Source organism: Taudactylus pleione, unplaced genomic scaffold, assembly GCF_031769625.1.
Source record: "Taudactylus pleione unplaced genomic scaffold, aTauple2 ptg000032l, whole genome shotgun sequence".
Lineage (NCBI taxonomy): Eukaryota > Metazoa > Chordata > Amphibia > Anura > Myobatrachidae > Taudactylus > Taudactylus pleione.
This window is the reverse complement of record NW_028284434.1, coordinates 48976497-49000461: the sequence shown is the minus strand read 5'-3', so window position 1 is coordinate 49000461 and position 23965 is coordinate 48976497. Positions and strand designations below refer to the sequence as shown.

General features: G+C 46.9%; 1 protein-coding gene across 2 annotated transcripts; it reads right to left on the bottom strand.

Moving 5' to 3' along the window:
- Positions 1-2180: 2180 nt before the first annotated feature.
- Positions 2181-20267, bottom strand: MCRIP2 (MAPK regulated corepressor interacting protein 2). 2 transcript variants are annotated; one of them, XM_088451903.1, is made up of 5 exons: positions 20118-20267; positions 19446-19545; positions 16259-16404; positions 10648-10743; positions 2181-3277 (listed from the first exon to the last, which is right to left on the bottom strand). In XM_088451903.1, the coding sequence occupies exons 1-5, from the start codon at positions 20167-20169 to the stop codon at positions 3213-3215; spliced, it is 459 nt and encodes a 152-aa protein (XP_088308029.1). In that variant the 5' UTR covers positions 20170-20267; the 3' UTR covers positions 2181-3212. The 2 variants fall into 2 exon arrangements, with proteins under 2 accessions (XP_088308029.1, XP_088308031.1); XM_088451905.1 differs by having other exon boundaries at positions 2187-3277; positions 16259-16383.
- Positions 20268-23965: the final 3698 nt, after the last annotated feature.

Genomic DNA, 23965 nt, shown 5'->3' with positions numbered 1-23965 from the left:
TATATTTGCAGCATTCCTGTTATGCTTTCTTTTCGGCAAACTATATTTAAGGAGAGAGCTAACAGCGAGACCTGTGAGATATAATGCTGGCTACAGCTGTCTTCCCCTACAAGTGGGCCACAGCCTGCATAGCTGTTATTCCATTACTGACCCCGTGCCATAGCCTACATAGCTATTATTCCATTACTGACCCCCTATTGTGATGTACATGCAGTTGAAACAAACACTGGATGACCACCACAAATTGCTACTGGTCAGCATGGCTGCCTGCAAGGTACACACATCTTTCCCGGGTTTGGAGACACCGCTGCCACCAAGAGAGTGTGTGTGGAAGGTTGCAGGACAGCAGACACATCGGAAGGTGAGTTTATATAGGAAATGGACCTCAGACTGCACACCCTGAACACACACATATATATATATATATATGTGTGTGTGTGTGTTCAGGGTGTGCAGTCTGAGGTCCATTTCCTATATAAACTCACCTTCCGATGTGTCTGCTGTCCTGCAACCTTCCACAACCACTCTCTTGGTGGCAGCGGTGGAGGTGCTACCTGTGGAGACAATTGATATATTCACAAAAAGAAGAAATACAGGTGCTCAACTCCAAATTAACTGATTGTATATAAATAAATACATTTTTGCAGTGAATAGAGGTTTTTGGCATATTCTTGGCCAAGGTTATGGGCCTACCCACCACATCTGAGTAACCTGTCGGGTAGTTCCCTAACATACTAGGGTTCAAATCCAGAGCGCAGGACACCTCCAAACTGGCCCAACTAAGCTGCCCCAGGGCACCTGTATTTCTTCTTTTTGTGCATATATCAATTGTCTCCACAGGTAGCACCTCCAATTATATGTGTGTGTATATATATATATATATATATATATATATAATGTTCAGGGTGTGCAGTCTGAGGTCCATTTCCTATATAAATCCAATCAGTGCATTGCTTTGCACACCTGGAAAGCCTGAGACACTTATCACTCAGACTAGCACCCCTACTACATTGGTTTAGAGCATGGAGTCTGGCATAGTAATATGCACACCAGTCAGAGGCACAATATAGGTAAGTCCTGCAAATATTTAGACTGTGTAGTGCAGCTTTGGTTCATTTTTGGGGCGTGGGTCCCCCTGTATTGCTTTGGTTGATCTGTTTCAGGGCACCGCATTATAACACATTTTTCTTTTATAACACATTTTAACCCTTCACTGTTTGTTTAATATACATGTACCTCACTTTTTTTATTTTCATTCTTTATATGCAGCTGTGGCTGCTCTTAACCATCTCTTTTACACTGCACTTTTCTTACTATGGCAGTGCCCTGGGGCTGCTTAGCTGGGCCAGTTTGGAGGTGTCCTGCGCTCTGGATTTGAAGCCTAGTATGTTAGGGACCTACCCAACAGAGGTTACCCGGATGTGGTGGGTAGGCCCATAACCTTGGCCAAAAACCTCTATTCACTGCAAAAATGTATTTATTTATATACAATCAGTTAATTTGGAGTTGAGCACCTGTATTTCTTCTTTTTGTGCATTTATCGGAAGGTGAGCATTGTGTGAGACTATAAATGTCACATACATCCTTACAACAACCCATTTCATTATTCTCCAGTTGATTTCATTTTTTAAAATTACATATTAAAGTGATGGGTGACTGGGACTGACCTCATTATATATGGCATTTTTTAATATGTCACCTCTTTTGTTTTGTTACTTAATTCCCTGTAGCAGAGCAAAGTGCATCTCATTAAATATTAACTGTAGGGAGATTTCATTATCTCTGCCAGCTCCATAATGGCGCAAAGATCAAACTTTTTTGTAAAGAAAAACAACTGTACACCCTTCTCAAGGCAACATCCTCTCTAAAAGAAACATTACCACATTTAAAATTTTGGAGGATCTCTAACATGAATAGCTGGCCAGAAAATGGTTCTCTTCATGTTGGCATATAACAGGGGTGGCTGAAGCATCAATAGAGATGGACCACAGGCACTCGACAGGTAAATTGTGGTTACAATTTGCAGCAGCCAATAAGAATCTAACTGATTCTTATTGGCTTGCTGCCCTGAAGCCACGGCTGTCCCTGTTGGCTGTCAGCAATAGCCAATAAGAATCAGGCTGATTCATATAGGCTGACTTGTACACGGCCATTGCAGTTTCAACAGCTGTGATCCTCTCCTCCACCACCGACGGCTCCACGACTGGGTCCCAAATGCCCACTGATGTGGACATTTGGGACCCAGTTTGCCCACATCAGTGCACACACTGCTAGACAGTGTCTCTGCCTTTATAAGTACAGCCTGCAGCACACAAGACGTAGCAGCAACGGACTATCCGCCGTTCAATGCTGTGAATACTTCTCCAGAAAATCAATCACCCCCATTACCAGTGATGCTGCTGTACACATGGTGGAGCCCAGCTCATCATTAATAATGCTCTACAAAGATATTACCCAGCATCCTCAGCAAGTGGCACAGATAAATTTCATAAGGAGAGCAGATTCATAGAAAAACACTCAGATCTAGTATTCTATATACATCAATGATTTGCATTTCAAGGCAAAACACGAACTTTATTTAGAAAAATAGACATTTCCCGCGCTGTACAGACCCCTCAGATTTTACAAAAAAATACATAAAGAAGAAGACACGAGGGAGACAAGTCTTGGGCTTCACATTGTGTCTGCTGCAGGCGACAAAGACCTGACTCCATACTGACACGGACAGGAATACCACGCGGTAGAAAGGATCTGCCTGCTCTAGCAGACGGTCGGCAAATGGTTGTACCACTGTGCATAGGAGACTCATAGTCATATTGAGGATTAAGATCACTTAAATATTTCTATTATTATCACCCCTTCAGTAAAATGTAGTGCATTGCTCCACCTCGGTTTAACCCCCTTTCTCTCCCCTCCCCCCCCCCTCCAAATGGGTAATATCATCTCGTACTACAACTCCTGGAGCACTTCTAGGTCAGTAACCCGTACGTAATCATTCTGTGCTTTCTCAGGTAACCTTGAAACCTGAAATCTTTGTAAAGGATGCGGAAAAGGCGTATGGTCAGGAAAGAATGCGTCCATTGCACGGTCTCTCGCTGTGGGGCGAGTGCTGCAGTCTGAGACCCCATTCTGTTATTCTAATGCAAGAGGCAAAAATGTGCATATTTAGCTGCAGTGATAAATTACGGGGTTGAGGGGTCTCCTCGCTCATCTTAGTTCTCAATATTGGCCAGAAAGCGTTCAGCCCACCACTCATCAAGGTCGAGAGGAACAAAATCTGCAGAGAGTAGAGGGGGAGGAAAAAAAAACAGTAATGGTTAGACCAGACACAATTTGTCATTTAAAAATCAATACCAATCCCAATAATGCATTTAGGGAGATCTGTATCAGGCCTTTGAGCAACGTCTTCACATGATCTTGCTCCAAGCAACCAATCAGATTCTAACTGTCGTTAGAAAGACTGAGCTGGATCAATTACAGTTAGAAGCCGATTTGTTGCTATGGGCAACTTCTCCACTTTCTCTCTCTCCCTCTCCAAGGCTTGGTACATCTCCCCTTAAAACCCTGCATCATGGGGAATCAAACTTTCTATTCTGGTGCAAGAAGTTGTAAAATCACACATTCACCCATTTGTCTTGCAAGTACAAGAGCACGAAAGGCGGAATGAAATGTCGACTTGTATAAAAGTCACAAGAAACAAACTCTGAACAGAGGTGCAATGGTTTCGGCATCTATTATATGATGGGCTGCCGCAGCCATCTAGCAGATGAGCACTGGAAGGAATCCATGTCAGAAGTCTCTCAGCAGTCTTGTATGGAAAGCTTTATTTTGTAGATTAACCAGAGTGACAGACTTTGGAACAAGAAGGGAAACCGGATACTGTAGTATAATATTACTGTAAGCTGCAAATGGCTTGAACTAAGCTAAGCTAAATAATAAAGTTAAACCTTTACATTTATTTATGAAATAGGTCATTTTGTTGATTTTCCCAAAGTAAAAACCTATCTTTGCCAATGGATAATATTTATATGTTTTTGATAAACTTTATTTTGTAGATTGCAATTCATCCTCTATTACATTTATTGCATGCAAGATCCATATCAAATCAATCATTTCCTCTGAAAAAAATAATTCATATACAGGATCGGTATAAATGACTGCCGGACGAAATCCCGAAACTGGCAGCCCAGATCCAGACATGGCAGGTAAGTATGCTATCCCTACCCCTCTCCCCCTAACCCCAACTCTCTTAGGGTGCCTAACCTTCCCCAAGGGGTGCCTAAAACCCACACACACGTCCACCACCCCCCATCTCCAGTCCATGTATACTGTGACATAGGACCAAAGATGTAGTCTTCAATATATAGACTGAAAGCTCTTATGAGCAGGGCCCTCTACCCTCTTGTGCTTCTCCTTACTCTACTTTCATCTACTTATTACTCTCTACTAGGGCACCTAACACTTGGTTGCTTTGCATTGTTGCTTATCTGGGTGTTATGGTCACAAATGTAGCAATGTATACTATCCATGTCCTGTATTGTACTGTAAATTAACCTATTTGTTTATGTACTTTGTAAGGCGCTGCGGAACACTTGCGGCGCCATATAAATAACTGATAATGTAGTTCTGAGCATATGGATCAGCCCCAACCCTTTCTCTGCCAGAGGAAGGAGAGTGCACAGTAGCACACACTCCATAGGCCCTTTGGTCCTCCTCTGACAAACACGAGCACACGCTATTATTGTATGTGTAGCAGTATTCTATAACATAATAGCACAATAAACGAGTACATGCTCATTATGCAATAAATGTATTAAGCATATGCTATAGTGGGATTTTCTACTTCAGGGTCCATAGGGTATCCACAGGATACCTTGGGGTATAGGTGTGACGTCAGTCGCAGGGCACCAAAGAGTTAAGCTTTCAGCCTCCCAGGATGCACTAGGTCCCCCTCCTATACCCCGCCCCCGGGCCAAGGCACCTCAGTTTAGTTTGGTGCCCAGCCGGAGTCGGGTGCACCTGTTGGAGTGGGGGCTAGAAGAGCCCCTGAAGCTTTTTCTTCATGCAGCTGTGGCTGCACATCTGGATGAACAGCATGGACAGTCAGTCCTGACGTCCATGCTGTCTTCCCTACACCCCGCCGGTACCAGAACGCCGGTACTGATCCGGGGATGCTGGTGGGCGTCTGGGGTCACAGCTAGCGGTGACCCCAGATGCTCCGGACCATGGCCGGATTCAAGGGGGACAGAGGTAAGCAGCGGGGTCCCGCGGTGGGTCCCCGCTGATCACATGGTCCTAAGTCCCCAGGCAGGGGGCTCCCTGGGGACTGGCTGCAGCGTGGAGCCAGGCGACCAACCTGCGCTTCCACTACCCCCTGGGACAGCGGACCGCAGCAGAGCGGTAGCGCTGCGGCGTCCCAGGGGTTAAATGCATGCCAGGGGAGCGCGCCTTCCCTGTCTCACAGCCGGCGCCTCCCCCGCTGCACACAGCCCTCTCTGCACTGTGCTGACTGGTCCTGTGTCAGCGCTCCTCCCCCAGGCCAGCTTCTCTCTGCTCCTCGGCGGCCATCTTCTCTGCAACGCATGGTGAACGCTGCTGGAAGTCTGGAAGGAAGCATCGTGGTCTGGGTCCCCCCGCATACCTCTCCTCCGCTGTGGCTCAGGTCTGTGTATGCAGCGCTGTGTCTGTGTAGTTGAGTGAGTGATCAGCGCTGTTAGTGCAGGAATTGTTATTTCTCTGCATTGTATGTGACTGTGCTAGCGCTGCCTGTAACTTTTCTTCTCTAAACTGTCAGCTTTATTACTGTCCCTGTTCTTTCTGCTAAAGCCCTTGCGGTGCGGTGCTGCAGGGTGGTCTCTCGCCTATTTAATACTTAATTGGTGAGAGAGGTCACATACGTGGTGCCATCATGTCTGAAAGTGATTTTCCCCTCCGGCTACAGTGTACCACGTGCAAAGTACCGTTAGCGGAGGGGGAGGGTAGCGCGGAGGGCCTTTGCCGGCAGTGTTTGTCCATGGCGCGGCCTATTACGGTTACAGCACCGGTACAGGAGCCGCCCTGGGCTTGTTTCGCTCAGGCGTTAACAGCTTTAGTGGGCCAGTTAGCTCCGCAGCCCGCGTTTACTCCGATGGGTTTGTCCCAGCAGTCTGTGGTGTCGTCACCCATGCAGGGGTTCCCACGACAATTGGTGGTACCCCACAGTCTCCCTATTTCCCCGCTCCCGGGTTCTCAGGAGCCAGCGTGGGTTAACTCCCTGACGAGTTCTGTACAGCACTTGTCGGATGTGTTGCAAGGGGAGTCTGTGATGCGGCCTCATAAAAGGCCGGTGGCGTCTCTGTCCGCTCCTTATGAGGATGACGAAGGGACGTCTGATGATGGGGAGATTCTGGATCCTTACGATCAGGAACCTTTCCATACTAAGGACGCTGATGCTAAGTCCAAAGTATATATTCCTGGACTTATTCGGGCGGTCCGCACAGCCTTGGTGATTGAGGACGAAGTTCCCCCAGCGGCTAAATCTAAGTATGCCTTTTTCAAAGATGTGAAGGGCGATGCCACAGTCTTTCCTCTTTCGGGTCAGTTGGTGGACCATTTAGAGGAGGCGTGGAAACAACCTGGCAAAAGATACCAGCCGCAGAGACGCCTGGCGGTGGCTTATCCGTTCGCGGATAATTATTTTGCTAAGTGTGAATCCCCTCCACAGGTGGATTCTCACGTGACCCGTCTTGTCCGTAGTGCCACATTGCCGATGCCATCCATGTCCTCCCTTAAGGATGCTACGGACCGCAAGGTAGAAATCTGCCTGAAGTCCGCTTATTCCCTTGCAGGGGGGGCAGCACGGCCGGCTATGGCCATTTGCTGGGTTGCCAGAGCGATGGAGCACTGGGCGGATTCATTAGAGGCTTCTTTTGAATCCGACTGTCCGGCCGAACAGGCGGAGTTGATTGGCAATCTCCGTGATTCGGCCACCTACATCAACGAGGCGGCTCTAGACATTAGTACTCTGGTGTCTAGAATTTCTTCAGCAGCGGTAGCTGCTCGTCGCACCTTGTGGCTGCGATCCTGGAAGGCGGACGCAGATCCAAGAAAGGTCTGGAAGCGTTGACGTTTACCGGAGAAGTTCTCTTCGGTCCGGATCTGGATAAGATTGTGGCCACGCTGGCGGCAGCCAAATCTGCTTGTCTCCCGTCGGCCGCTGCTCCTTCTGGTTCTGGACCATCGTCCTTTCGGTCATCTAGGGCCCAGGGCAGGCCCAAACCACAGTCGTTTCCTCGACAGGCTGGCCCTAAGAAATCGGTCAAGCCCCGGAAACAGGCATGGAGTACCAGACGTCCGGCCCCCAAGCCAGATGACAAGCCTGCGGCCTGACGGTCCGGGTCTCCCCTTGGGGGATCCCAGGGTGGGAGGCCGCCTGCTGCAGTTCTCCCGGTGTTGGTCGTTCACTACGACAGACACTTGGGTTCTGGAGGTGGTCTCTCACGGGTACGCCCTCTCCTTCCGGCACAGACCCCCGGCTCGATTCTTCACCACGGGTCTACCATCAGACCGGAACAAGGCTACGGAGCTGCGGAAGGTATTGCACACTATGCTCCAGGCTGGAGTTATAGTGCCTGTTCCATTCTCCCAGAGGGGCCAGGGTTTCTATTCAAATCTATTTTTGGTACAGAAACCCAATGGGTCATATCATCCGATTCTCAACCTCAAAGCACTCAACAAGTCTTTGCGGGTCCCGAAGTTTCGGATGGAGACCCTACGGTCCATCATTCTGGCGCTGGAACCTGGGGACTACATGGTGTCATTGGACATACAGGACGCTATGGCGGTCATGGCGGCTTCTCTGCGGCTGCAAGGAGTCCGCATGTTGCCGTACTTGGACGACCTGTTATTGGTGGCAGGATCTCCAGAGCTCCTGTTACACCACTTGGACCTGACCATTGCACTGCTGCAACGGCACGGCTGGCTAATCAACTGGCAGAAGTCCACTCTAATCCCGTCTCGGAGGATTCTGCATCTTGGAGCCTTATTGGACTCGGGACAGCAAAGGATGCTGGTGGAATACGCCCAGTTTCACTCCAGACCTCTGCAGCACCTGATCCTGTCCAAGTGGAACGGGCTGCCTCAGTCTCTGAAGTTCCAGACGATTGTGCTCACCCCGGAGGTTCGCCTGTCCCTTGCGTGGTGGTTAAAGACGACCCACCTCAACAAGGGACATCCGTTCTGGGTTCCAAATTGGGTCCTGTTGACAACGGACGCCAGTCTTCGGGGCTGGGGAGCAGTTTCGGGTCCACACTTGTTCCAGGGCAGGTGGACACCGACAGAAGCGGAGCTTCCAATAAATATCTTGGAACTCCGTGCGGTCTTCAATGCTCTCCTGCAGGCACAGCGGTTTCTCCAGGGTCACCCGGTGCAGGTCCAGTCGGACAATGCTACCACCGTGGCCTACATAAACAGGCAAGGAGGAACTCGCAGTCGGGCGGCTCTCGTAGAGGTCTCTCGGATCCTGGTTTGGGCGGAGCGCAATCTTCCGGCCATATCAGCGGTCTTCATCCCGGGAGTGCTAAATTGGGAGGCGGACTTTCTAAGTCGCCAGGACGTTCATCCAGGGGAATGGTCCCTGCACCCGGACGTTTTTCAACTACTGGTGGACAGGTGGGGTCTTCCAGAAATCGACCTCATGGCGTCCCGGCACAACAACAAGTTGCCGGTGTACGGGTCTCGCACAAGAGACGAAGGGGCGTCTCTGGTGGATGCTCTGTCCGTCCGGTGGACGATCAGGTTCGCATACCTGTTCCCTCCGGTCTCCCTTCTTCCACGGGTAATCCGGAAATTCAAACAGGAAGGAGGGACGCTCCTGTTGATAGCTCCCGCGTGGCCCAGACGGCACTGGTTCTCAGACCTTCAGGGTCTGTCCGTGGACAGTCCTCTGCGGTTGCCGCTACGACCGGACCTTCTGTCTCAGGGTCCTTGTCTTCACCCGGACCTGACTCGGCTGTCTTTGGCGGCGTGGCTGTTGAGACGGCCATGCTGAGGTCCTGGGGGTTTTCCAGCTCTGTGGTGCGTACCATGTTACGAGCTCGGAAACCGTCTTCCGCGAGGATATACCATCGCGTGTGGCATACGTTCTTCCAGTGGTGTCGACCGAGAGGTTATGCACCGCGGGAGTTTCGTCTGTCTCGGATTCTCGCCTTCCTGCAAGCGGGACTAGATCATGGGCTTCGCCTTGCTTCTTTGAAGGTACAGGTTTCGGCCCTATCTGTCTGGTTTCACCGTAGGATTGCTACAATCCCGGATGTGCGCACCTTTATGCAAGGTGTTCTCCGTATTCAGCCGCCCTTTGTTCCACCTGTGGCGCCTTGGGATTTGGCTGTGGTCCTGAGGGCACTCCAAGGACCGCCGTTTGAACCACTGGGCTCAGTGGATATTAAATGGCTAACAGCTAAGACTGTTTTCCTTCTGGCCGTTGCTTCAGCCAGACGTGTTTCTGAGTTAGGGGCTCTTTCTTGTAGACCCCCTTTCTTGGTTTTTCATGGGAACAGGGCAGTGCTCCGCACTCGGCCCGAGTTTCTTCCCAAAGTTGTTTCCCAGTTTCATGTTAACGAGGAAATAGTTGTTCCGGCCTTTAACTCACCGGGTCTTTCCGTGGGTGAGGCCTCTTTGGATGTTGTGCGGGCCTTAAGGACTTATGTTGACCGCACTTCTTTGTTTAGGAAGTCGGACGCTTTGTTGTCCTCTATGGCTTCTGTAAAAAGGGTTGGCCTGCTTCAAAGCAAACTTTGGCAGCCTGGATCCGTATGGCTATTTCTGAAGCTTATCTTCATGAAGGCCTACCGGTCCCTCCTTCTCTGAAGGCTCATTCCACTAGGTCTGTGGGTCCTTCGTGGGCAGCTCGACGTGGTGCCTCGGCAGTTCAGATCTGCAAGGCTGCTACGTGGTCTTCTGTCCATACCTTCGTGAGGTATTACAGGTTTGACACCTTCGCCTCTCAGGATGCTTCCTTCGGGCGGCGGATTCTCCTTTCTGCACAGGAGCGTCCCCACCCTTAAAGGATACTGCTTTGGGACATCCCCAAGGTATCTTGTGGATACCCTATGGACCCTGAAGTAGAAAATATGAGATATGGTAAGAACTTACCCTTGTTATCTCTATTTCTACGAAGTCCATAGGGTTCCACAGGACTCCCGCCCTGTCGCACCTGTGCTGCAGATGGGCTTTGCTCTGGTCACCGGTTTTCCGTCTCCCTCTGGTGAGAATGTGATTCTTGTATGTGTCCAGATCTTTGTTCTCTCTCTTCCTTCTCCTCCTCCGGCCTATGGCTTGGTAACTAACTGAGGTGCCTTGGCCCGGGGGCGGGGTATAGGAGGGGGACCTAGTGCATCCTGGGAGGCTGAAAGCTTAACTCTTTGGTGCCCTGCGACTGACGTCACACCTATACCCCAAGGTATCCTGTGGAACCCTATGGACTTCGTAGAAATAGAGATAACAAGGGTAAGTTCTTACCATATCTCATATTATAAAACATAGATACACAGTGCACATTAGTATCAGCAAATGTACAGGGACACCCCAATTCGGGGTCCACTGTGTATTTCGCCGGCTAATTGAGTGAAGCTGTAGTTACTGGTAAGAATTATTACAGTCTGGTCTTACTGTTAAGAGAAGGATCTGGTGATTGATCTTGATATTGTTGGGGACCACATTCATCGAGTTCTTGTTTGTCCAACTGATGCTGCACCTCCTGCCAGGCTGGGGAGAAGTAGGAAGAAAGGCTGAACATTGGCAAAGGTCTGTACATTACATTAGTACCCTGTAGGCCAGAGATGAGCAAACTGCAGTCTCCAGCTGCTGCGCAAGAACACACCAACATGAAATCCCAGCTTACTTGGCATTTCTTCAATTTGTAGTTGCGCAGCCACCTATATGTAATCTGCGCACAGAACACTAACCATTTTGCAGTTTAAGAGACATATACTGGTTTGGAGGCTGCTTGACTTGTCTAAATAAAATACATAATAATTCACCTATGTACCATGTAAGTAATAAATGAAAACTAGCTTAGCAGATGATGAAGAGTTCTCACAGGACTAGTGTTAGGGTTGTGGAACAAATGGCTAGTTACATTATGTAGATGAACAGGATCAACCACCTTAATCCTAACAAAACTTATGTTTACCCTTAAAAGTACAGTAGGAGGTTAGTGTATGGGAAACACTGCCCCGGTAACCTGTACTGTGCCCACAGTCATACAGTACAAGTTTGTGCACTGGACAACATGAGGAATACATTTTATCAATATAGAGAAAATGGCGTATGTAATATAATAGAAACAAATAGACTGGCACTCTTCTCAAATGGGGTTGTGTGCTCCGGTGCCCTCTGAGAAAGGTAGTTTTGTTATGTAATGTGATGTATCACACTAAAAAAAATATTTTGATAGTCTCAGAGTGCCGCTGTTCTTTGCTATAATATATATATATATATTTATACATACATATATATATGTATATATATATACACACACACACCTGTGCAAAAGTTTTAGAGAGATGTGGAAAAAAATTCTGCAAAGTAAGAGTGTTTTAAAAAAAATAGAAGTGTTAAAAATAAACTTATCAATTGACAAAAAGTGAAATCAATTGGCAAAGTGAATGAACCGAAGAAAAATCTAAATCAAATCAATATTTAGTGTAACCATCCTTTCCCTTCAAAACAGCATCAATTCTTCTAGGTACACTTGCACACCTGCAGGGAGGTTGGTCCAAACATCTTGGAGAACTAACCACAGATCTCCTATGGATGTAGGCTTACTCAAATCCTTCTGTCTCTTCATGTAATCCCAGACAGACTCGATGTTGAGATCAGGGCTCTGTGGGAGCCATATAATCACTTCCAGGACTCCTTCTTTATGCTGAAGATAGTTCTTAATGACACTGGCTGTATGTTTGGGGCTGTTATCCATCATGCAATACCATCAGGAAGGCATCTGATTGGCTCCAAATTTATTCTGCAGCAGGACAAGCACCTGCCTGTATTTCTCAGAAGTGAGGACACCATTAACCTTGACCAAATCCCCAACTCTATTTGCTGAAATGCAGACCCAAACTTGCAAGAAACCTCCACCATGCTTCACTGTTGCCTGCAGACACTCATTGTACCACTGACCCAAAGCAGTTGTTTAAGGACAGGGACACTCCTGAGCTGAGAGCAGAACCCGGCACCCGAAGGAAGCATCCTGAGAGACAAATGTATCAAAGTCATAAAACCTAAGAAAGGTGTGAACAGAAGACCACGGGGCCGCCTTGCATAGCTGTTCAGCAGAGGCATCACGCCGAGCTGCCCACGAGGGACCCACAGAGCGAGTAGAATGAGCAGATACTGTAGCTGGCACAGAAAGGCCCATCTGCGTATAAGTCTGTGAGATAGTCATGCAAATCAATCTGGCCAGAGTGTTTGTTAGCTGGTCATCCCATCTTATGGAATCCATATAAGATGAAGAGGGAGTCCAATTTCTTGATGGCACTAGTACGGTCAACGTAGATCTTCAGAGCACGGACCACTTCCCAAAAAGCCTCACCTGCCGAGAGGTCTGGTGATTGAAAGGCCGGAACCACAATTTCCTCATTAAGGTGGAAACGAGAAACCACCATGGGAAGGAAGCCCAGGCGCATTCTAAGAACAGCCCAGTTCTGATCGAAGATTAAAGGGGAGCAACATGAAAGCGCCCCTAAATCAGATTCCCTATGGGCAGATGCTATAGCCGGAAGAAACAGTCTTCGCAGTGAGCCACTTGACATCAACTGATTCCAAGATTTCGAATAGAGGTTCCTGAAGAGCGTGGAGAACCACTGACAACTCCCACGGAGCCACAGGAGGGACAAAGAGGTTGTATACGTAGAACAGCTTGTACGAAGGTGTGAACATCCGGTAGAGGAGCAATTCTGCGCTGGAACCAGATGGACAGAGCGGAGACGTGCAATTTCAGAGAACCACATGCCAGGTGGAGTCCAAGATCCAATCCAGCCTGGAGAAAGGCAAGTATTCTAGAAACCTTAAAAACCTGAGGGTCATAGTTTCTAGGAGCACACTACTGGAAGTAAGTATGCCACATCCGATGATAAATTCTGTCCGAGGCCGGTTTACGTGCTCAGAGCATGGTCTGTACCACATAGCTAGAAAGTCCCTTAGCCCTTAGGAGGGATGTCTCAAGAGCCAAGCCATTAAAGACAGGTGGGCCAGGTCGGGATGTAGACATGGACCCTGGGACAACAGGTCTGGCTGAAGAGGGGCGTCTATGGAGAGACTTTGAGGATCAGAGTACCAATGGCGTGTGGGCCAAACCGAAGCTACCAACAGGACTGTACCCCCCTTCCTGTTTGAACTTCCAAGGAAGAAATTATATTGGAGAGAAGAGGTACACCAAATGGAAGGCCGCGTATACATATATACGAAGGCCGTGTTGTCCTGGCTTCATACACTGGAAGTTTGTGGTTGTGTCTTGAGGTTCACATCCGGTCGACCCCATTTGTCCACCAGGAGTTGAAAGACTTCTGGCTGTAGAGACCACTCTCCGGCATGCACGTCGGGACGGCTGAGGAAATACGCTTCCAATTGAGAATTCCTGGGATGAACACTGCGGAGATGGCGTCTGGTCCATGTGAGAATGCGGGACACTTCTGCCTTTGCTGTCCGACTTAGAGTGCCTCCTTGGTGATTGAGGTAGGCCACTGCCGTGGCGTTGTCGGACTGTGCTTGTACTGGCCTGCCCTGAAGAATATCCTGAGCCCAATTGAGAGCTCTGTAGATGGCTCGGAGTTCCAGGACATTGATTGGTAAGACCACCTCGGCTGGAGTCAGTGGCTTTGGAAGGAGTGCTGACCGGTCACTGTGCCCCACCAGCGGAGGCTTGCGTCCATGGTGAGAAGTGCCCAGTCTGGGATCCAAAAGGGGCGTCCCTTGTCTAAGTGGGACGGCTGTAGCCACCAGGCTAGGGACAGGCGAACATCCGGGGAGAGGCCCATCATCTGGGATCTGAGCAGATGGGGCAGCCCATTCCACCTGGAGAGGATCAGGTGTTGTAGGGGCCTGTAGTGACACTGAGCGAACTCCACCATGTCGAAGGTGGACACCATGGATCCCTCTCTGTGACTGTGTAGTAGTCTGCGCACCAGGTGTTGTAATTTCGAGATTTTGTCTGCTGTTATGAAGATTCTCTGAACCTGAGAGTCCAGGTGTACCATTCTTTGAGAAGGTGTCAAGGAAGACTTTTTCCAGTTGATCAGCCAACCGTTCTTTTATAGAAAGGCAACGGTTACCTGTAGATGGCGGTGAAGAAGTTCTGGGGAGCTGGCCAACAGCACGAGATCATCTAAGTATGGGAGCAGTCTGATCCCCTGATGACAAAGATAGGCCATTATAACTGCCATGATCTTAGTAAAGACCCGAGGAGCTGTTGAAAAGCCAAAAGGCAGAGCCTGAAATTGTTAATGTTGCTGTAGTATAGCTTGTGCTGCTTAATAGCAGCCCCACTGTTAAAATGGTGACCCAGCTCCTGCCAGACACTAACGAAACTGAGTTGCCCTCAGGCTGTGGGCGGGGTATAGGGGGTGATGGGGTGAATCGGAGCATCAATATGTATTGCATCCTGGGATTGAAAAGCTTTGCTGTTGGTATCCGGTCCTCACCCCACCTACACTCCATTGTCTCCCCTGTGGAGCCCTATAGACCCTGAAGAAAAAAAAAATTATTTTCCAGAAGATAAGTTTTATTTTAAAGTCCCTTTTGAGTGCCTTCTATTTTTGATGCCCTGAAATACAACACACTGCTACCATGCTTTCTGCAGCGCATGTAAAAGGTTGAAAAGATATTTTAACACCAAAACCGTGGAACATTTGGTATCAGTTTAATCCCAACATACAATAGATACAAACATTTAAAGCAGAAGAATCGTAAAGTAGGTAAAGATCCTGTCCTACGATAGTCTACAAGTCACGGTATCTAGTGAAAAAGTGTCTAAGTAACCATCTGCCGACCTGAAAGCCACCAGTAATATTAGTATTCCACTCAGGATATTTCCAGTCTATAGGAATTACAGTCACCAGTTACACATTCCCCTAATGATACATTGCTATAAACTAATTTAAAAAGGAACATTAACGGGAGTGAACTAACAAATCTTTACTTTTGCTGAGTGATCAGATCAGACATAAGGGCTCATAAATGCTGCATGCAAGAGTCTTTTAACTTTTATTAAAGGAATAATGGAGGCATTGCCCATAGCAACAAATCAGATTGTAGCTTATATTTATCAAATAAAATCTAGAAAATGATTGCTAGAATCTGATTGGTTGCTAAGTTTAGTAAATCTACCCCAATGATCCTTTCACACAGCCAGCATTGTGGGACAGTTGGTGCAAATAAAAACCACAATACAATTTTAATGTAATCACAAGAAGCGCTCTCTCAGTGCATGTATAATGTAGTGCACTCACAGAAGCTCTCAGTGCATGTATAATGTAGTGCACTCACAGAAGCTCTCTCAGTGCATGTATAATGTAGTGCACTCACAGATGGCTATACTAGTAACACGATAGTAACTGCTGTGTCTAGCTCAATGGTTTACAACATAAGAAAATGAGATAATCAGGAAATCCTTCTATGGGCAAAACTTCTTACATTGGCCATGATTCAGAGGTGCGCCGTGATGTCGAAGCCGCACACAAGTGGCCGATGTTTTTAGTCCGCATGTGCATCAGAGTCCCACTGCGCATGCGTCTCGATGGTTACCGTACAAAGACGCAGACCGAAATTGCGCGCAGATCCATGCAATTTCAGTGGATGTTTTTCAAAGGCGACGGGGGTGGCTAGCCAGACGCGGGCGTGTCGCGATCAGCAATTACACAGACGGCCTCAAGCACTCCACTATCGGCGCATCATCGATGCTTACGACGCTCTAATGTGGGTGCACTGTCTCCAATTAAACTTCATCTAAAGATGGCCTCTGCGGCTCAGTGTTTGTGAAACGCAGACGCATTCATTGACACGCCCATAACACGGCCCTATTTTGTGACAATTTCAAGCAACCCAGGAACGCCCATGGTTTTCTGCCGCCAGCTCAAATAGGAGTGATTCCATACAAAGCAGAATAAAAAATAATTTAAACCTGGGCTTTCAAGCTATATTTACAGCCACCATAAAGTACATGATTTCTGGTATATGGATATACTGCATGACTACTGCTAGATGACAAGGGAAACACTCTTACCCTGATACACAAATTGGACGTTCTCCTCATGCGCTGGTGTGTAAATCTCGTCCTCTGCAGGGGGGCTAACTGCCGCGGCACGCTTCCCGTTCACACGGTTGAACACTAGTTTTGGAGTAGAATGACTGCACAGAGGGAGAAAGATACTAAAATACATTAAAGTGTAATAGTCAGTCCACAACAACACATACACCAAGTCCCCTGGACTATGTGAGGAAATGTATTTATATCATGTGGCTCCTTCACAGTGACATAAGGGGAGATGTATCAAACCCTATCGAGCGATACAGTGGAGAAGTTTCCCATAGCAACCAATCAGCTTGTAGCTGTCATTTATCGATCACAGTCTATAAAATGAAAGTTAGAAAGCGATTGGTTGCCATGGGCAAATTCCCCACTTTATCTCCCTCCAAGGTTTGATACAACTCCAATAATCTCTCTCTGAAAACAATTCATATTATTTAACACAAAGTAGGTAAAAGAAACTATATATTATCAAAGACATCCTAGAGTTTTTTCATGCCAAAACGGAGTGGAAAACAAAACATCCTTCTTTATAATAGAATTACCAGGACTGCTGGGGAAGATGTGGTAGGGAGCAGCAATGTAATGATGACATTTAAAAAAACAAAAAAACCTCAGATGTTGGATTCCCTCACATAAACATCACATGACTTTATCTGTTTATCTGTGGCATCATGTGTAACATACAACCCTCCCAACACGTGTGTGCTGTGGTGTAAACGTCCCATTAATCATTGTAAGGCTTCTATATACCGTACATAAGTGCTCTGACACGGACCAGGGCAAACAGAGATAAAAGGCAGCCTCTGAAATGACTGCAATCATGAAGTCAGCAGTCAGCACTTGGGTATCTGCTACTTTTGTCTTTAGATAAACTTATCAATGCAGCGGTTGTAGGCTTGGGGTAGAGGTGATATGCAGATTATTCATGTTCTAGGGGGCAGTGGGATCATGGGTATTATTCATTGTAATTGGGGAGGGCAGCGTCTAAACTTTAGCCTGACCATGCCCGTTCACTAGCTGATTTTATTGTATCCCACCCCAAAAGATCCTGGAGGATGCCCATTACCACAATGATCTTAAACATGATAACATCGTTGCCACCCATGCCCTATTTCTAGGGAATCAGAAGCTGCCATTTTGTTTCCACTGGAGGATGTTATGTAACATATATAATATATAGGACACTGGGCACAGAGGGTGGTCCTTTGGCTTCACTTAAGCGTCAGGGTCCTATTTGACCACAGACAAAAGGTAGCTACAGAGCCATTATAAGAAAGGAAGGGCCATCCGCACAATGAGAAGGCACAAACCAATGCTAGTTAAGAAGATAGTAAAGAATTTGGCACAGTGTGATATATTTCTGGCAATTGTTTAATAAATGAGGGGCGGACAGCCACCGGTCAGACCTGGTTCTGTGTATAGGGGCGGACGACAACGGTCTATTGGGCCGAGGGACCTGTGTGCCCCAGATACACTGCACCCATTAAATATACACCCATGATTTTTTTATGTAATGTGCCAGTATCTTTACAGGATTTATAGTAGTCCCCAGACACTTTATTCATTACTGAAATGATTTCAGAGATTTCTTTCTGTTTCCAGCACTAGTTAGAAGAATTAAGAATTGTACAAAAAAAAAAAAAAAAAGTGCCAGTGCTGCATACTGCCAAGTGCCACCAGAATGACAGCGCTGGGCTACATTGGACAAAACTCAGTAGTCCTACAAACACAGGGAATCGTTGTCATAAGACAACCGAACAAGAAGATTAAAACGCTGCAGCAATCACCTTGATGTCTTATTTTCAAACTCCTTTTTGGGCGACACGTGGTGATAATGGGGCAATAATAGTGGCTACATTGCAGTGTGAGAGGGCAGTTTTAGAGACGCCAACGCAATTTGTAGAAACAGGCCAGTAAGAAACTATTCAATTGTGAATGCAGTTTTCAGGCATTATCAGATAATAGGCAGATTATAGGTGCGGAAGGGTCAGTCCTGCTTATTCTATACCAATACTCCGATAAAGGCAGGGAGGGAGGCAGGAGACAGGGCAGATTATCCTGCAGGGGGACATGGCTTCTGGATATACAGGGGTCATCACTGCTTTCCAACAATAACCTGGAGACACCTGTTCTGTCGCCCCAAATCGTATCCAAATACTGGCAAGCATAAGAATCTTATGTCAGGGCTCACGGTGCCCTAAGGGGACGTCACGTGGTATTAAGTTTCCTATTGAGAAATACAGCACATTGTACCCATAGTAATCTCTGTTCAGGCTCAGTCTGTGTCAAGTGTTTAGTCAGGATGTAGGTCAAAGGAAAGTATAAAGACTGTGAATAAGCCCGTGGTCTAAATACATAATAGGAATAATGCACTCACTAGTGTAAAATAAGACGATTACTAATATTTACGTAATTATACAAAACGAATGCCATACAAGTCACAGACAACTAATACACTTTGTATTTTACAGTAAGATGTACATTTTTTGTTAAAGTACACGGTGATAATGTCCTCTAGGGTCATGATGCAGGACCAATCATTGGGTAGGTCAAAGGGTGACTAATTCCGGTTTACTCAATAACACAGGACAACAGGTAATGCCTACGGGTAGGGACAGGTTAGACTTGTAACACAACTAGAATACCTAATGCATGAACAAAGAGCAAGCTCCTAGAAAAAGGGTTCAAAATATGAATTTACACTGAATAAATTAATTCATATTTTATAAACTGCTGTATGGGAATATTAGGTCTCGACTATTCTCTGCTGTATAACAAAATAAAAATAAATAAATAACTTTTTTTAATATAGAGGGAAGACTGCTGTTCCCGTGCAATACATTACATTAAAACGTCACAGACTGACCTCATATAATAATTGTGTTATTTATTAACATAGGATACACAATTCATTGAGATGAGCCATCAAGACGGCAGTGCAGGCAGCGTAGGGTTAAGAGAACCCAGCCCTTGACACTCCCTCCTGCTTCCCCCCTCCTTCCCCCTGTACAACCATGTGACAATGACACTCTGCACATGGTAACCTCTGCACAAGGTCATGTAGCGGCACTGCCTTTCACCCCCAGACAATGGTTCTAGGGTGCAGACTCTGGTCACCCCCCACGTCCCAGCCCCTAGAGATAAATCTGCATGTGCTGACCTTGGAAGTGGTTCACAGGCGCTGGGTGAGGTGGGGCTAAGCAGCTGCTGCTGTCTGCTCTTCAGCTCCTGCAGTTTAGTGTCCAGCTGCTGCTTGGGACCTGGGGAGGAAAGTAAATAATTGACACTTATGTAATGGAGACGCAGACATGTAATATTATGCACAAAGCATTAAGACATTAAATTATTACATTGCCTGATCTCCAAATATATTGCTGAAAATGAAGCACCCCACATAATGATATTGCATGGGACACACATAGTGATGATGATTGGAGGACACATGTATCACCCACTGCATATAGCGACAGCATATTCTGTAGTGCTTCAAAATTGTGTGCAGACATAGCAATAAAACAAGACTGAGTATTAACTGACCATTAATATAGAAACATTTAAACAAGGCAAATAATAATTTGCTTCTCTCTACAATAGAACTCATGGTGTGAGATATAGATAGATATAAACATAGGTACAGAATAGACCATGCACCTCCTGTGTTGAGTACCATGTCCCGGTGATCTGTTGTAGTTTAGCAGATGGCAGTTCTTCCCCAGTTACCTGCTTTGGTATTGGGTGCTGAGTAATAGTACAGAGGTGCAAGGTCAGCCTATTGCTAATGCCAGAGGTGCTATGGGGCTGCATGCAGCAAGGCACACAGGCTGAGGGTTACCTGTCCTCCTCTGGGTGGTGAGCTTGCTGGGTCCTCGGGTGATGGTGTACATGACGGGGAGGGGAGAGAACCAGCTGTAGGGTTAGATACCCCCTGATACCTGTAGGAGCTGCTGGCTGCCTGCCGCTGTGGCTGCTGCTGCTGCTGGCGCTTTAAGGAGACATGTGTCTGATGACACGCCCCCCCACCTCCTCGCTGTTAAAGTGACCGCAGCCCTTATTGCTATGTGCTTTGTGCTTACCTAAGACATTGTGTAACGCTAACGCCAGGCTGGGTGCTGCCGACTGATGCGGTGCACTAGGCTCCGGCATAGTCTATCTACGGGTGCTGCAGTGCCAAATAGAGATCCTAACCAATTGGAGGTGCCTACTGGACATGCTGGGACTTGTAGTGTTAGTGTACCACACCAGTAAGATGGCTATTTCCTCTACTCAGTACATTACTACTGATTACACTCCATCAGCTGTGGTTGTAAGTTATATAAAACCACATCTGCCTGTGCATTGTGCAGACTGGGCGAGATGCAGGAAGAGGAGAAATGCATTTCTCATATGCACCAAGCCTCGCTTGGTTGTGGTGGGTAATGCCATCTTCCTGATGTCGTTACACTATAGAAGCCTATGGGCTTCTCTCCGCAGAGTGCTGATAGAGGGATCCAATCTGATCCCTCCCAGCACCCCCTGCGGCCTGTGCATCCTTCTGTGCATGCACAGAAGGATGCTGGAGGGGCTTCTTGGTCATGGACCTGGAAGTCCCTCCATCGGAAAGGGCCATTCTTACCCGACAGGGAAGTGGATAGATCCCCTTCAGTTTTTGTACCCTGACGTCATCAGTTACTGTCAGTAACGGTTCCTACCCTCTTTGATGAGGGGGCTGCCGCCGCTTATACGGCAGGCCAGCTCACTCACCACTGGCTCCTGCCTCCTTGACGGGTCCCGGCGCCTGCGCAGTCGGTCTTTCAGGCGCCGGGCTGGCGCATGCGCACTAGTGGCGAAGAGCCACGCATACGCATGCCACCTTCATCCAAAGGGCTGCATCGTCTGCAGCCCCTAGGAGACCGTTAGAGCAGGCGGAAAGGCAGAGTATCTATAGCAGCCCGGACTGGCAGTCCCAAGGGGAGGAGACACCTCCCCCCGGGACTGCCTGTTGTATATGTAACTGGCAGGTGGCGCTGCCAGTCACAGTGTAGAGAGTGCAGTCATGGACTGCGCTGACTACACTGAGGTGGTGGATTTTGCTGGGGGGGCTGCAGCCCCTAGGTAAAATCTGCCACTGATGTCCAACGTTATTCCCTACTATCCACTTGGATATAGAGGGGGAATATAAACCTGTGGCGAGCGCAGCAAGCCACCGTGCCCGAAGCGTGGTGAGCAAACTTTCTTCTTTTGATGGACTGAATGGTCATGGAAACGCACTTACGCTCTCACTGTACGTCACTTCCAGGTACTAATACTGAAGGGGAAATATACCTTTTCTTACCGACATATCGGTCCTTTGCGGTGATCCTCATGCATCCCGCCCATGTGTTACATGCTGCACGCATAATGATAATACAACATTGTCTACCAAGAACTAGCAGTTAGATATATACATTGGATGCACAGATCATATATGTTATATACTCTGTATAAACTCCATTCCACCCACACTGCTTTCTCTCTATTATGCATAAACATGAGGAGTGTGTTACTGTTACACAAATATTGCATCAGATCAGTGTCTATTGTCAGACAGAGATAACAACCCATTAATTACATCCATCTTACTGCAGCTCAGACATTGTAATAGAACCTAGCTGTTGCTACAGTGAGCTACTAGGAATATAGACGAAAAGTAGGGATCATTGGGGGCAGAGGTGGTACATGGATCTCATGATACCACAGCATGATACCATTTTGTACAACCATACCATCCTCCTTATCAGGAGCGTAACTAGGTAATTGAAGGCCCCATAGCAAAAGTGTGTAAGGGCTTATAAGTACCACCCAATGGTGAAAAATATATATAGCACCTGTAACTTTGACAAGGAAGATGGCCCCCCCTCAGCTCCGGGCCCAATAGCAGCTGCTCCCCCTGCACCTATGGTAGTTATTACACCCATGCTCCTTATGGATTAAAAAATATACATGCACTAATTTTGTTCTGAATTGCCCCTATATTCAAGGCTGAGGTAGAGATATTTGAGCATGAATGCCTCCTCTGGTTCATATAATGTATGACTTCTGTATTCAGTGTAAGACAAGCATTGCCCACATGTCTTGTACTGAGATGTAGCGCTTAGTTGCCATAGACAACGTCGTTTTAGCTATGGCCCTGCTGGCCTCAGTAACGTATAAGTTAAAAATAGACCCACAATGCACACTGTGCCCCCAATCTGTAACACTAATATACTCATTATTCATGTTTGAATTGGAACACAAAATAAGACCCCCCCCATCCCAGATATATTAATAGATACATCCGGCATTATGTTTTATGTATATTTACAATACACAGTAAAAAATAAATAAAAAATCCACAAGAGTCTACACAGCCTATAACTCCAAGGTCCCTAAATCTCACTTAAAGGTCATACTTGCACTACTGAGTTTGAATGGGTAACTTTAGGGCCTCCTTATAGGCCTGGGACTCATGCTACTGACTGAACCATCCATATTATTGTCTACAACTGATCACTGTTGTAACAGTATAGAACCTGCTTATAATCCTAAAAAAAAAAATTTTGTATAATTTTTTTGGGACGTTTCCAAAAACTTGTCCTTTACATTATGCTCCTGTTACATCCTAGTGTAAATGTTAGCTTTGGGGAATCTTATTTGTTAGTTAATTAAATCCCCATTAATTCAATCCCCTTTTTAAGTATTCCGTAAAGGGTTAAATGAGGACTTGCAAAAAACATTTGTTTTGCTATGACAGCTGGCCCTGAGCTTGTTAATAGTCAAGGTCAGAGACAGCATCAGACTGGAAGCCCATTACAGGCACAGCACGTATGTATAGAGATGTGTTCTGGCTTTCTGAGGACAGTATTGGTTTCTTTATAATGGCTTATATGTGTGTGTATAATATATATATATATATATATATATGAGACCCATCCAAGAAAATACTGCGTTTGCCCCTGGGCCCGAGGCTTGCCCCAGCATGCACATCACCCTCTGCACAGTGCCACTGCCAGGCTTGCTACCACACACCAGCAGCAGCAGAGGCCAGAGGGAGAGGCAGAGCTGCAGGGGCCCCGGATCTCAGGGAAGCACAGCAGCCAGCCAGGTAGGGTACTGTGTTAGGGTGGGTAAACAGTACCTGATGTTCAGGGCGATTTGCCTTCAGCCTGGACATCGCATGATTGCTGGTACACATTACACGTTTTAACGAACGACGGAACGATCACTTGTTCCGTCCTTCATCAATATGTATGGCGCTGCATGCTGACCGACAGATGTCGGTATCCTAACCCTGTCGGTATTCTGACCGAGCGCTGGCATCCCGTACCCATCCCAGTAACTTCTGGGTGCATTTATTTATTTATTGCCAATTTGCCATTACTATTACTAAAACGAATACATCTTTTATATAACAATTTTCTCCGATAGAACTTAAAGCGTTTTTTTTTAGTATTCCTACAATCTGCAATCCAACCCAAGCTATCTCCACACAAGTTCGCAGTCCCCGTTATTGACAGTGAAAATTGCAGTCTGTGCCAATTTACCAAGCTCCAGAAAACCTTAGCTTAGCTGTTCTGTCCCTATAGGGAGAGCATAGCCTGAGAGGATGGTGATAAATGATAGTTTGCCCCTTAATCTGTTATCCACTGTCATGAAATATTAATTAATTTTTAGCTCTTGCACATA

What these genes read in the sequence shown, in the direction of transcription:
- MCRIP2 (XM_088451903.1), bottom strand. Translation starts at nt 20,169, where the DNA reads ATGTACACCATCACCCGAGGACCCAGCAAGCTCACCACCCAGAGGAGG. An exon ending in CACCACCCAGAGGAGGACAG is followed by an intron (nt 19,546 to 20,117) that starts GTAACCCTCAGC and finishes TTTCCTCCCCAG; the next exon opens with GTCCCAAGCAGCAGCTGGAC. An exon ending in GCCTGTGAACCACTTCCAAG is followed by an intron (nt 16,405 to 19,445) that starts GTCAGCACATGC and finishes AATGTATTTTAG; the next exon opens with TATCTTTCTCCCTCTGTGCA.